Source organism: Centruroides sculpturatus, unplaced genomic scaffold, assembly GCF_000671375.1.
Source record: "Centruroides sculpturatus isolate CEXI.00-Female unplaced genomic scaffold, Cexi_2.0 scaffold55, whole genome shotgun sequence".
Taxonomy (NCBI): domain Eukaryota; kingdom Metazoa; phylum Arthropoda; class Arachnida; order Scorpiones; family Buthidae; genus Centruroides; species Centruroides sculpturatus.
Window position 1 is genome coordinate 380,455 of NW_019384374.1, and position 15,241 is coordinate 395,695.

At 31.1% G+C, this 15,241-nt stretch overlaps 1 protein-coding gene and 1 pseudogene across 1 annotated transcript; both read right to left on the reverse strand.

Annotated features, from left to right (window-relative positions):
- Positions 1–2,609: 2,609 nt before the first annotated feature.
- Positions 2,610–3,867, reverse strand: LOC111615965 (tyrosine-protein phosphatase non-receptor type 4-like). Its single transcript, XM_023357399.1, has 4 exons — positions 3,617–3,867; positions 3,284–3,352; positions 2,785–2,982; positions 2,610–2,616 (listed from the first exon to the last, which is right to left on the reverse strand). The coding sequence occupies exons 1-4, from the start codon at positions 3,760–3,762 to the stop codon at positions 2,610–2,612; spliced, it is 420 nt and encodes a 139-aa protein (XP_023213167.1). The 5' UTR covers positions 3,763–3,867.
- Positions 3,868–7,539: 3,672 nt separating this feature from the next.
- The window catches only part of LOC111616094, a 24,108-nt pseudogene continuing 16,406 nt past the window's right edge, over positions 7,540–15,241 (reverse strand).

Sequence of the window (15,241 nt, forward strand, 5' to 3'; positions counted from 1 at the left end):
ATCATTTACTCATTAACCGGAGATATCGTAATAGCATAAAAAACGTACGTAGTTTCAGAGGAGCAGAAGCGGGAACAGATCACTTCCTGCCGAAAGCCAGCATGAAAGTGAAACTCCGGGTAATGACGAAGGACAAGCAAAACCATCGTTTTTCATACGATGTAAATAAACTCAAAGCTAACGACACCAGGCGACAATACCAGGAAGAAATAACGAAGGCTCTAGAATTGAATACGATGAAAGAGATGGAAATGGACCGAGCTTGGAAAGCAATGCGCACATCCATCTTAGAAATAGCCATAAAACCTTACCTAGAGAATACAGACCAAGGAAACCACGGTTTAACAGCGGCAAATCAAAGAATGAATTGGCTGGACAACCCAGAAGATTTACACATCAAAAATCAATATGATGAGGCATCAAAACATTCTTAGAAGACTATTAGACAGCGGAAAAGGAAATTTCTCACAGATTCGATTGAAGAAGCAGAGAATGACTTACAATAAATACTGTAAAATTAAAACATATTTATTATTCGCAGATCAATTTAATATAAAATTCTACTTTATATATTGTATATTCTAAATTACAAATTCTACCGTAATTTACAATACATTTTATTAAAATAAAGTAGATTTGTATATTATAAATATTAAACTATATCAATACTCTTAATTAATTTATGTATACTGATTTTTTTGTTTAAAGTTCAAGCATTTTTAACTATTTTACGAACGAATATATCATCCGAATATAAATAAAAATTGTAGCTACATAAATAATTGCTAATACTTTACCTCAAATAAATAGCCGCTGTCGGTTGCTTTCCAGTTTTTTACCCAAAGTTTACAACGTGCGGGATCTTTCGCAAAAATAATTTTTCGCTGCCGAAAGCGGCACTTCCAGTCATACTCTAAGAATTATTGAATTGTAAAATAATCTAAACTAGACAATAACTTCTTACTTCTAACAAATATCAGTATATAGCGACTGGCATCAAACTCAAAAATTCAGATTAATACAAATTAACAGTATCGCAAATATATTCTTAATATCACTAGCATTTCATTCATTTTAATCCCACCAAGTTTCGGTTCCAACCTCGCTAACACGTTGTTTGGAAGAATAAGGGCGACGTAAAGTCGCGTGATCACAAACTGCCAATAATAAAAAAGCGTTCGTTATACGGCCACTCTCTCTATTGCGTTACGGATCAAAGCGGCACCGGGTAGACATAATTGAAACTAATTGTGACGTTTTTCTGGAAAAAACCCCTGGTGATTCTACGCATTTCAATGCTAATCGCGTTACCACCAGTCAAAACTTGACCGAGATATCGATTTTCAAATTTTAACTAACCTTTCGATCACCCCGTGCGTAATACGGTAATTTGGTACCGGGTAGAGAAGAGAGATAAGACAGCTCCACGCCAAAGCAATTTGCCAAGAGGAGGATGGATATATCTCAGCTTTCGGGGAAATTTCAATAAATAATGCGTATTTATCTTTATATAATATATCTAAATATATAAAATTGCTTGTCCTGACTGACTCATTCATTCATTCACTGATTCATCATCGCCCAGAGCAAACCGCTTAACCTAAAGAGGTGAAATTTGGTACACNTGTACACAGGCTCAGTTAGATCATTGTAGTTGTGTGTTTACAGTCTTCCATTCGCAGCAATAACATGACGTCAATGGATGGAAGGGTAACTACCAAAGTGAAGAGTGGTCAAGCACTTACTACTGCTGTAGATACTTTAGTTAAAATTTCCGGCTGTAGGTTCCTTATGTCAAAACGCTCAAAATTTCATCCTCTACAATCCCCCAAATTTTTAAAACGTCATTCTGATACACCCTGTATATGTATTTTTATTATTACATATAAATAATAGTAGTAAGAAAGTATATATTTTTTATTTTTTGGAGTCTCCAGAACAAATTAATCAAATTTCCATAAAAACCTATGGTAAATTGATAATCAGTTAACAAACAATTCGGATAGCGAACAAAGTCTTGGAACGGATTATGTTTGTTAACCAATCACCCACTTTCACTAATCACCAACCAATCACTATTTGCCATTTAAGTGTGGAGTAGTATATCAGAGTGGTTAAACAAAACAAAGCTAAAAGAAATTCATAATTTTTTTCTGGTAAAGATTATTTTAAAAAGTAGAAAATATTTCTGATGCCAAAAGAGTAAAAAAAACAAAAAAAACAAATTTGCTGCAGTGTAGCCAAAACTTGGCATCATTGTTTTGACATGCCTTTAAATGGATGTGATCCCAATATGCAAACTAGCACATGTTTGCATGGGATCACATCCATTTAAAGGGGCAGGTGTCCTTAAACACTAACCCTATTTTCTGAGTACAATAGAATGGTCCACTAAAAACAGATGTTTGAATTGCTTTACAATCAGAAGTCAAAGCTGTCTTTGACTGCTGATTTTTTTTTTGTTTACTATGAGGAAAAATACTACTCAAAATAGAACATTTATTACAATACTGATTTTTATTGTTTATGTCAAAAACTGTAAAAAGCAACCATAACTGGAAGTAGGGTTATTTCTTAAGGGTTGTGGAGTTAATTTACAGTTCAGTTTATCAAATTCTGAAAAATTTTTGTTCACTTTATCACATGAAAATTAGCATTGTAATAATGGCATTTTGCCTGGTCAATGGCAAAATTTGCTTTAATGAAGGAATTCACTTTATTGGTGTTTGCTTTAAGGTGAGTTGACTGTATTATTTATCATCTAAAATTCATTTTTTCACTAACCTTGAAGGAGTAAACCATGCTTTCCGAGGAATATAATGAGATTCTGAAATTTTAATTTTACTTAAACTGTCATATGGTCTAATATGTGATGTTCCATTAATCCTTGTAACTGGTCTTGGTGGTTTCTTTCCATAAATATCTAATCCCTCACGAATTACACGAGGCACAGGTGGACCCATATATCTTTTACTAACAGTCCTAAAGAAATATTTAAAATTCATAGTAAGAGAAATATCTATTTAAAAATACTTAAAATAAATAAAAGTAATGCGAAAGAAGTTTTATTATTGAGGATTTCAATTCTTTTTTTCTTTCTTACCATAAGAACCATGATTCTTATATTTTATAATAAAGAAACAATAGTTTGCATTTCTGTATTAGGAATACATATGTTTTAAAAATAAATTCTTCAGAGTTTATAATTGATAGATATATATATATAAGTTTATATTTGACATTTATTTCAATATTTTTTTGAATAATTAAAAACTCAACAAACCTAGCAAAATCTCTTTCAGGTCTAGCACTTTTTTTACCTTCTTCCAATGTTTGATATTCTGTTCTTCCACTAAAAAATGAAATTTTAAAAATATATAAATCAATATTATGAATTAAATCTATTATACAGTTTTTATTTAATATTCTCTAAGAATTACAAGAATGAATTTAAATAAGTTAAAATAATCTCTTACTGTTATATTTGAAAAATTTAAGATTTTAAAAGTAAGCAAAACATGTTAAAAATGATTTTTATTTAACTTTCTTACGAGATCAAATAAAACTAAAAGTTTAAGTGTATTTGATAATCAATTATATAATTGATAAATTTCACCTATATCGAAATTTCGATCCTACTCCAAAAAATAGACGACGAGATGGACGTTGAGGAGCATGAAGTCGAAAAAAAGTGTGATGTTCAACACAGGATTTCCACAGATTTTTACAAGAACGATAATTAAGCATATTGAAGCCCACCATATTATCATAACTTTCTGTCTGTAAAATAAAATATTTATTAGCAATTTATATTTCACATTAAATGTATGCAAAATTTATAGATTCACTCTAGAAAACTCCAATTTCTTAATAAATAGTTCAAAAAATTCTGCTTTACTAAAATCAATACAAATTAAACAAAAAAACAATCCTGACTATTTTTGGACTTTAATAAAATTCCAAATTCAAGGGTATTTATCTAATCATATTTAAATTGCAACTTGATATCTTTGTGGTCAGCAATAAAAGAATTAAAAATTATTTTTCAAACAAAAAAAAAACTGAAACATCTATAATCAAGGTATTGAATAATTATTTTCAGAAGTGTCTCATATTAATAATAAACTTATGACTGCAAAAAATTAAGATTGTAAAAAATATAAAAATAATAATTTATTGGATTAAATCCACTGTTACAATAATATAAATTTGAATAGTTGCAAACTATTATTGTAAGTATTGCTATGGAAACAATACAGCCATGTTTCGTTTCCATGGCAATACTTACATGACAACAGATTTTTTTCCACACTTCCTAATGATGAGTGAAGCTACTCAAAACTACTAGAATTTATTTTAATGTGAATTTACAATTTACTGCATTAAAGCATTCTTTTATTTTCATATTTCCTCAATTATTCATATAGTTAATAGAATTACTATAAAAATAATGACTTGTTAAAATAATCAAAATATTTCTTTTTTTTGGAAACATTTTCATTTTAGAGCATATTAGAACATAAAAATTCATAAATTTATAAATCTAAATGTGTTTTCAATATTTTAAATTCAATTTAAAATTCAAATATGAATCATTCCAAATATCAAAATTTAATTTTATATTTTGTTTTTATATAAAGTTTATATTTTATTTGTGCTGCTGCTGAACTAAATCATAAAAAGAATATTTTTGTTACCTTAACTTAGCAATTATTGTCTTGATATTTGAATATAGTGCTAAGTTTACACATTCCTTTGACAGAAATGCTTTCATAAAAAAATTAAATTTAGTGTTTTGCATTTCTGAAAGTTGTATCTTTTTTATCTATAAAATCATATGTTCATAAATATCAGCTAAATGTAAAATTATTTTAAAAAGTATAAATTTATTGATACTATTGTATTGGTAGTACATCTATTATGTTTCTCTTGGTGTTTGGCCAACCTGTTTGCAAGCATTCTGGAAGTGACTCCAATGTATGCAAAGTTAGATACTGTAACACCTAATTTTAAAAAAATTTTGTAGACCCCAAAACATTCTTGTGTAGAATAACAATCTCTGTCATTGCATAACATCTTCTGAATACTGTATATATAAATACATAAAGCCTGATTTTTAAGTAATGCCAAACAATCTGCCAAAGTAAGGCTAATTTAATAATTAAATGTAAAGACATTTGACTGAAGGTAGGCAGTTTGACTAGAAGTTATTACAATTATTAAAATTATCATGAGATGATGACTGCTAACCTCTAGTCAAATTACTTTTACTAGAAAGAGGCACAGATATAGTTGCATGCTGAGTTTTGCAAGTAATTGGACAATTCTATCTTCATGACATTTTTGCCATGCACTCAGATACAAACATAATTGATTTATACAGTACATCAATTATAAACAATGCATTTAATATCAATATTTATAAATTATATTGAATAAATTTTCTCCATTATAAATGGAGTCTCCGAATAAACTAAATGCTATTGGTAACCTTCAAAATACTCCAACAAAAAAATTAAACAAGTTAGAAATTGATTACGAATATCCAATCCATAGTCAAATCGATATCAACTCGTTACGGTGATAAAACAATAGTAGTGTCAGACAATTTTCAAGTTTTCCTACCAGATCGATTTAATAATAATTTGACTGAAGAGGATATTAAAGAACTAAACAAACAAAAAGATTTAAGATTTGTGTATAGAGGTATGAGAGAATGAAGCAAAACAAATAAAGCACACATCGTTGAGTTTGTTCACAAGTAAATGAGATTTTTTTTTTATTTTACTTTAACTCATTTATAGAAGACAGAAGTAAACGGCATTTTAGGGAGTTTGAAATTTGTGGGGTTTTTTTTATTTTAATTTAAGTAATTTTTGATTCTTCTAAAATAAACTGTCTAGTCTCATCATGACCTTGGTATCATATTTGATGAAAAGTTAATATTCCATGATCATATCTCTTACATTATTAAATCTCTTGCAATTAGATGTGGCTTTATGTGGCGTTTTTGCAAAAATTTCTCTTCAAAGATCACACTCAGAACAATTTTCTTTACTAGTTTTCAATCAATAGTCAATTATTGTTTACCTGTCTGGGCCATGGCTGTCCCTTATCTGATTCAAAAAATACAATCTGAATTAAATAAAGTTTATTTTCTGATACACAAATTCTGCAATTTACCCTTTACTGACAACCACGATGTGGCAAGAGTTTGCCTTGGTCTTCCAAATCTTTCTGATCGCCTAAAATATTTTGACCTCATTCTCTGCTTTAAATACTTCAATGGTCTAATCTTAAATTACTGGCTAGGTCTCCGCATCCCTACTGTAAGAACCCGTAACACATCATGCTTCTTCATCCCATTTTTTCGCCTTTCTCTTTCACAAAGATTTTTTTTTACCGTATAGCATCTCACATACAGCCTGTTGAACATTACCTATATCGTGATTTTAATTTTTTTAAAAATAAATGTAAATCTATTTTATATANTTGAAAATAGTTCGTTTGATTTTCGGCAATTCTCTTCAGCGGTAGGTGTTATATAACAATTACTATGGTTATTGAAATATTGGATGTAAATGGGGTTTGCTTGCAAAACCTCCGCTGACGAAGTCGCGGGTAACAGCTAGTTCAATATAATTTAGTAAATCCGTTTCTTAAAGAGAATTTTTCAGCCACTACCCAGTCATCGCTAGTGGACGGATCCATCTATTTAGAATTTTTCTACCCGTATGATATTATGGGTTTTAATGCCTTTTAGTTTCCTCGGCTGTTATGTAACACAGGAAAGCGGGACTGTGGACTCCTTTTTATTTCCCAACTTGTTACGTGTATATTACTCTCCTGGCAGTTGTAGAGTATAGGCCCGTAACAAAAGAAAAGAATGACGATCAGTCAAAAAATGATTGCCCCAGATTTTTACTCTTTCGGACTCGTATGTGTGTATGTCGAGATTTTAATATCTCGAGACGAAATAACGATGAAGAGACGAAATTTGGCACGGGAGCTGGTGTATAAGGGGCATTGACGCAATTAAATTTTTTCGCTTAAAGGTCGAGAGGTCGAGGAGATAGAGAGGAATTATATGTCATATCTCTAGTGCTGTTGTACTTAATTAATTGACTGGATGGTGACAAACGGATCTTCTTCGAATCTTTCCATCCGTACAGATTCGTTCCCCAAAAATTCTTCCAAAATTTACACTATTTCGTTCGATTACCTTGCCCTTAGTGACTCCCTTTTACTAAAATATTTCTCTCTCGATAGTAAGTGTACGCTTACATGTATGGGCGGTAAAAGTGTCCAGTGCATATAGAAGTATACAGACTAATTTATAAGAAAATGTTAGAGAAATTTCACATCGTATATTATTTATTTAAACTCAAAAATTAATTAAATAGGGAACGGAAGGGAAACATTTTAATACTTTAAATCAATCGATACATCGATTAAAGTGAAAAACTGCTTGAAGAAATAGTAATATAAGTAAGAACAACTATCAGCTAAATAGATAAAATATTTAATATTAATGCCAAAAATTATTATTCGATAAATTTTACAAACAATAGGATCCACGCGAACAATGTGCCAAGACGATTCGATGGCTGCGTCTTCTTGTCCAACGCTGAAATCACAGAATCTTCCTTTCTGACAAACAACTAAATATTGAAATATATTATATTTCGTGTGTATTTAAGCACAAATAATAAATTGCCAACACCCGAAGAAAGTAAATGAAAGTTTCGGGTTAATGAAACTAAATGAAGACGGCACATTCTATCGGGGAAAGAGTTGATCATACTTTCATATTTCACAAAGGATTAATTAATTTTTCAAGTTTATAAAGATACTTTTGTAAAGTGATTAAAATGTAATATAAAAAGCGTTTTACTTTTCGCATCAATACAAGGAGAAGAGTTTCTTTAATTGTCATCTGACCTAAAACGAGTTTGCAAAGGATATCGAGCTCTCTCTTTGTAACCGAGAATGGTTTCTCTGGCTTTGTCCCAACAGTGTGGCCCTTGCAACCTGTATTGATAAGGAAGACTCGGACCCAGCATCAGAGCCCAAAACAATTTCGGATCCGTAAAAAACATCTTCGAAAAATTCGGCTTCGCTCCGATTAACTCCGCGATGTCGTCCGAGTATCTGATATTAATATAATCGATTTGGATTGTGTGACGTTTAGAATCGTAATAACGCGTCTCGAGTTGTCTTTTTCTCTTTTCGACGTCTTTCTTCATTTCTTTCTCGCTAGGAAAAGGTACTTTATTTAAAAGTACCTGCACAAACCATCTGCTTTGTAATTCGTCAATGGAAAAACTTCCACCTATCAGTTTGTATAGTTCCACCCGATTATCGGTGGTGTCTATGATATTTTTGCCGAGGAATGGGAATTTAATGTCGTACCCCGTGGCTAGGATGACCTAATCCACTTCCGTGACGTGCGAATCTCCCTGGAAGACGATGCCCTTCTCTTCGAATCGCTGTACGTCTCCTTTAACCGTAATTCTACCGCTGAGAATACAATTTGCAACGGAATCGTTGATGGTGGGATGCTGCTGAAAGAATCGATGCTCGGGCTTTAACTGGTAAGCTTTGTGATCGAAACACCTATTCAAGTCTGTTTCTATCCACCAAGACGAGACATTTATTGGCGCTAGTCTTAAGCCGATAGAGAAATATCTCGTTATGAAAGATTCGTCGTTGGGTTTACCGCCTTTTCCTACTCGATTTATAACCCAACATCCTCTTCGAGTGCTCCAATATACCTGAAACAAAAAACAGAAGATATTTAGTTAATTAATAGATTAAATCGATTAATTGTAACACGTTCTCACAATGATTTATGTGTTCTTCATTTTTAAGGTACAACTAAAATAAGGCAAAATTCAACGACATTTCTTTTGTATCGAGTTTTAACTAAACCAACCAAAACATAAATTACTCTACAAAAAGTTTCAATTTATATTCATTCTTTCAATTAGTTATTTGCATAACTATATAATTTGTTTTATTACTTACATTTAAATATTTCTTGTAGTTTTAACAATTTAACATCAAAGATCAAACTCACTAAAGCTTGTAAAATCACACGTGTTATTACTGAGTGCTGGCATAGGCTAAGAAATTTTCAAAATGCAAAAATTTTAAGTTTTAAATGTAATCCCTAAAAATTGTCTATAGAAAAAAAATCATCCTAAATTTTTCTCTAAAAAAATCTTCCCCCTACACTCGAAATTAATCCCTAAATCTAGGGTAAAAAAACCCTAACTTGGCAACATGCTCGAGATGCGTCTGGGTTCCACGTTATCGATAGCTAGTATGTTTTAACCAATCACAGTTTAGTTAACATTATATTTTCGTCACGTGACAGCAACCCGCCACTTTCTAAGCGAAGCACGTGGTTTTAGCATTGTCGCGTACCAGCGCTAGTGAAATAAAACAAAACTTTTTAAAACAAAACTAGTGAAATAGTTTTGTTTTAAAATGTCGAAGAAAGGACAGCGAACTACGAGTCTCCAGTTCGAGACACTCGTTAATTTTATGGAAGACAACCCTAAATTAATGTCGGAGAATTCAGATTTACCGTAAAAGATCGCCAGAAATTGTGGCAAGAAATAGCCGACCGTTCGAATTCCGATGGAGTCGGCTCAAAGATCCAGAAAGACGGCGAAAAGTAACTGATATTTATATATTTATTAGTGATGTAACGAATATTCGGTTACTATTCGGTATTCGGCCGAATACCTAAGAACAGGAGGTAAATGTCCAGGGTCGTAGCCCATCATGGCGGCTCTTCCTCTTTTAGCCTCGAAACCGGACCGCTTTGGAGACGACGTGTCACGTGACGACACGAGCGCCTGCGCGACGTGTGACGTGACGACGCAAGCGCCTGCGCGTCACGCCAGAGTCGGCGAATGAGTGCGGACAAAGGTGAGTAAAAAAAAAAACATGTTATTTTGTTATTTTGGTTAAAGTCCAGATACGTACACTCATGGCGGCTGATCGCCGATTTCAGCAAAGACAAGAAAGCAAACAGTGGGGACGCACGTTCTAACCTAACCTAACCTATTCTAATAAATTATCATAATTATTACCGTTTATATTATTAGAATAGGTTAGGTTAGGTTAGANAATTTTTACTCTCCCTCCGTCACATGTCCCAATTTGTTCAAGTTCCCTTAACCTCCTATCCTGGGAAAGTCGAGCAAGAGCGCTTGCCAAACTTTTTATATTTTTAATAAGTTTGCAATTTTTTGAAATTTTTACTCTCCCTCCGTCACATGTCCCAATTTGTTCAAGTTCCCTTAACCTCATGTCCTGGGAAAGTCGAGCAAGAGCGCTTGCCATATTTTTGGTGTATCAGATAATACACGGAACCGTAAATCAAAGGTGTTTAGTTATTCCTGTTAGATTTCGGTTTAGTATGGCTCGAGGAATTATCATTTAAGTTTCTGTGTGAATTGCTATTCTAAGAGAATTGTGTTAAGTAGAATTACTTGTTAAAATTAAAAATTAAATAAAATAAATAAGTACAAAGTAATAAAATAAAGCAATACAAAATTTGTGAGTATTTAAAAATTTTTAATTAATTTTTAATTCCAAATAATTTCTAACATTGGTTACGAACAGAGTAATACAATACACTGTCAAGGTAATAACAATATAAAATGATCATCAGCAGTGGCCAAACATATCGCATACTTCTATTTTCATGATACTAGTCTCAAGAGGGTCTTCAATTAATANATCGCCGATTCCAGCAAAGACAAGAAAGCAAACAGTGGGGACGCACGTTCTAACCTAACCTAACCTATTCTAATAAATTATCATAATTATTACCGTTTATATTATTAGAATAGGTTAGGTTAGGTTAGAACGTGCGTCCCCACTGTTTGCTGGAATCAGCGCCGGCGCTGCCGCGGCGCAGCAGCCGCCGCCGTTCGCTCGCGTCGTCACGTGACACGTTGTCTCCAAAGCGGTCCGGTTTCGAGGCTAAAACAGGAAGAGCCGCCATGATGGTCTACGACCCTGGACATTAACCCGTTGTTTGTTTATATTTATTTATAACTTATAACATGCACAAAATAAAAAAGAAAATATTAGTCACAGGTATTCACAATTTATAATTACAAAGATCTGCACACGCCTATTTGTTCGAGAATCGTCGCACACATCTGAGGGTCTGATCCTGCCTATCATTTTTTTAAAGCGCTTGTCTTTGCTCTTCCCTTTCTCTTTCCTTTATCGCTCTAGTCCACGTATGCCTATGCATACATCATAATACGCGCTCACGATACTTTCGATTCGTAGCTTTTCCGTCGAGGATTTCCCATTTTATAATTACGTGATTCATAGCCTGGTGATAACGGAGAAAAGAGACAGATAGGACGTCGGTATAAGTCACAGTTATGATTTCACAGAGTTTAGACAGCTTGGTAGCCCAAAAAGCCCCAGGCTTTCGTCCGTGCATGCTAAATGACTTTCATTACAAGCATTTAGCTTTCCGTTCAGAAGCCTATCACAACGATTGTTTGACATTGACAACAGCGAATTTCACACGAATAAGATGCCTCAAATTATTCAATTATGTTATTGACTCAATTTCATATTTATTTTCACATTTTCACTTCGCAATTCCTTCTTTGTTCTTTTTCCATTATTTACGTGTGTAGGTCATTTCATTGTTATCCACATTTGATATTATTTATCACATACAGTACTGCCATGACGCTCTTGTCTGTCCACTACAACTGTCAAAAATTAACGTGATTGACGAAGCGTAGTGACAGTGGGCCAATAGAGAGCAGGGTCCTTGCCATAATGCGCTTTGCGCACCAATTTTCAGTCTTGCATTAATCGAGCTGAATAGTTTGGCCAAATATTCGGCTATTCGGCCACGCTCCTGGCCGAATATTCGGTATTTGGCCTGAGGCCGAATATACTATTCGTTGCAACACTAATGTTTATATATATATTATTCAAAGCTATTATTTTAATTTATACATATGCAAATGAAACCTATTTCAGAAATAGAAACTGCAAAAAGTGAATAACCCAAAATCGGAAAATCTACTATGAAGTAAGAATTTAATTANTACACAAATCTTAAATGTTTTCGTTTGTTTAGTTCTTTAATATTTTCTTCAGTCAAATTATTATTAAATCGATCTGGTAGGAAAACTTGAAAATCATCTGACGCTACTATTGTTTTATCACCGTAACGAGTTGATATCGATTTGACTTCATGGATTGAATATTCGTAATCAATTTCTAACTTGTTTGATTTTTTTGTTGCTATATTTTGAAGTTTACCAATAGCATTTAGTTTATTCGAAGTCTCCATTTATATTGCAGAAAATTTATTCAATATAATTTATAAATATTGATATACTATATTTAAAAATTTTATCCATGAAATTCTCTCAATACTTTTATTCCTTCTAGCTCACCGGCCCCATAAATTAAATGTTATCTATCAATATGTAAAAATCTACCACGAGCCGTATCAATAAACTCCGTGATATGTGAAAGCCCGCTTCCGTCCTTCCAAAAATAATGTTTCTGTACATTCTAGCCGTGACGAATTAATACCGACTTAACATTACGAACTGGATATTTGATTAACCCCATTTATATAGGAGAAAATTTATTCAATATAATTTATAAATATTGATATACTATATTTAAAAATTTTATCCATGAAATTCTCTCAATACTTTTATTCCTTCTAGCTCACCGGCCCCAAAAATTAAACGTTATCTATCAATATGTAAAAATCTACCACGAGCCGTATCAATAAACTCCATGATATGTGAAAGTTTGCTTCTGTCCTTCCAAAAATAATATTTCTGTACATTCTCGCCGTGGCAAATTAATACCGACATAACATTACGAACTGGATATTTGATTAACCCCATTTATATAGGAGAAAATTTATTTATTACAAATTCTAGCTAACAATGAAACAACTATATTTTTATAATTATTTTCAATAAATTTGTTGGAGAACCTTTTCTTTAAAATAACATCATACCAACCAATTTTATTTTTATGTTTTATAATAACAAAGTTCTAATAATTCTTTCTTATTTGAAAAATCCAAAATATCTAATTTATTTGTATGACAATAAAGAATTTTTAAGCCTTTTATACCTGAAATATTTAAAAAACAAATTATTTTCACATCATTTAATTTTAAATGTGAAAGATCTAAATTTTCCAATTTATTATTACAACAATAAAATTTTTTAAATTTTAAATTTTTTATATTAGAAAGATATAAAAATATTTAGATTATTACAGTAAAGCTTTTCTAAATTTTCTAAACAAGGAAGATATAAGTAATCTAATTTATTTTCAGAACAGGAAAGTATTTTTAAAGAATTAGAATTAGGAACGTATAAAGTACTTAAAACATTTTCGGGTTAAATTTATAAAATAATTAAATTCTATTCCTCTTCTTGTTTTTATTTTTATAATTTATATATTTTAAGAAATTATCATCACTTTTTTTAATCAATAACAATTTCATTAAATACTTTATAATATAAAAGAAGTTTATTTCTAAATTCTTTACAAGTAAGCGAGAAATTAAATAAATCTCCATTACTTAAGAATTTAAAAATATGAAATTGATTCACAATTTCAATTTTATTCATATTTCAGCCAGAAGAAATTATCACAATAAATATATTTTTTCAATAAAAGAATTATTGTAAATCCAATATTTCTAAGAATTTAGAACTAAGAAATTTTTTATCCTTGAGTTCTAATTTAAGTTTGGTTGAAGACATTTTTTTTCTGAGTATCCATTACCTATTACTATTATTACTGTTTCATTGCCATTGAAATTAAAATCAAAAATAGTATAAACATTTGTTAATTCTTTATCTCTATTAATAAGAACATGAAAATGATCAATATTATCTTCAAAACATATTTCTACTGGTGTACAGTACATTGAAATAATGATGTAAATGATTTTTATCAATATCTATAGGTGTTTCAAAACCTAAATCACCATTAGAATCAAGTTTAATATGTTTTTTATTAAACCACAATCCAACATATGGTTTCATTTTTGTTTTATTATTATTTTTTTTAACTATTATTCAGTATTATATAAAAAAAAGTTTTTAATATAGTACAGAAAAATGTATTCTAAATTTACGAATGCATGTACTGTAAATACAGTACGTACTTGTAAATGTATATATTTTAATGTGATTTTGTGTGCTTTAAACGTTTTTCTAGTGATATTACGACTTCGATATTTGTGGCGGACAGACGTAAAGTAGAATAAAATGACTTAAACTTGATTTTTATTTTTCCATATACTTTTTTGGCAAATGGCGTATAATTGGGAACGACGTAAGTCGAGGTATACCTGCTTATGATTTAAGATGTACTGTTCCACTTGTTAACATATCCTTGATACATATTGTTTCATTATTAACATCATTAGTTACAAATATAATCCTTCATCAAACCCTTTAACCGGTATTAAACAAGAGTAAAATTACATGCAAATGTTTTAGGATCCTTCCCTGGGTCCTTTCTCAAGCAACTATTCTTCTTAAAATTCGTTAGAACGAAGACCAGTAGAAAGAACTTTTTCAAAACTGCGAAATTCGAAAAAATTACTTCTTCCGAACAACATTTCAAAAGTCGAAATTCAAAAATCAATGTGAATCACATGCATTCCAGTATTCCGAAAAGTAATGTTCTTTTTTAAAAAGGTTTTTTATGGATTTTTACGTTAATGAAAAAATAAATAAAGAAAATAAATAATTAAAAAAATAAAAGGGAGTGATCCGAAAACATTTGCATGTAATTTTACTCTTGTTTAATACCGGTTAAAGGGTTTGATGAAGGATTATATTTGTAACTAATGATGTTAATAATGAAACAATATGTATCAAGGATATGTTAACAAGTGGAACAGTACATCTTAAATCATAAGCAGGTATACCTCGACTTACGTCGTTCCCAATTATACGCCATTTGCCAAAAAAGTATATGGAAAAATAAAAATCAAGTTTAAGTCATTTTATTCTACTTTACGTCTGTCCGCCACAAATATCGAAGTCGTAATATCACTAGAAAAACGTTTAAAGCACACAAAATCACATTAAAATATATACATTTACAAGTACGTACTGTATTTACAGTACATGCATTCGTAAATTTAGAATACATTTTTCTGTACTGTACTATATTAAAAACTTTTTTT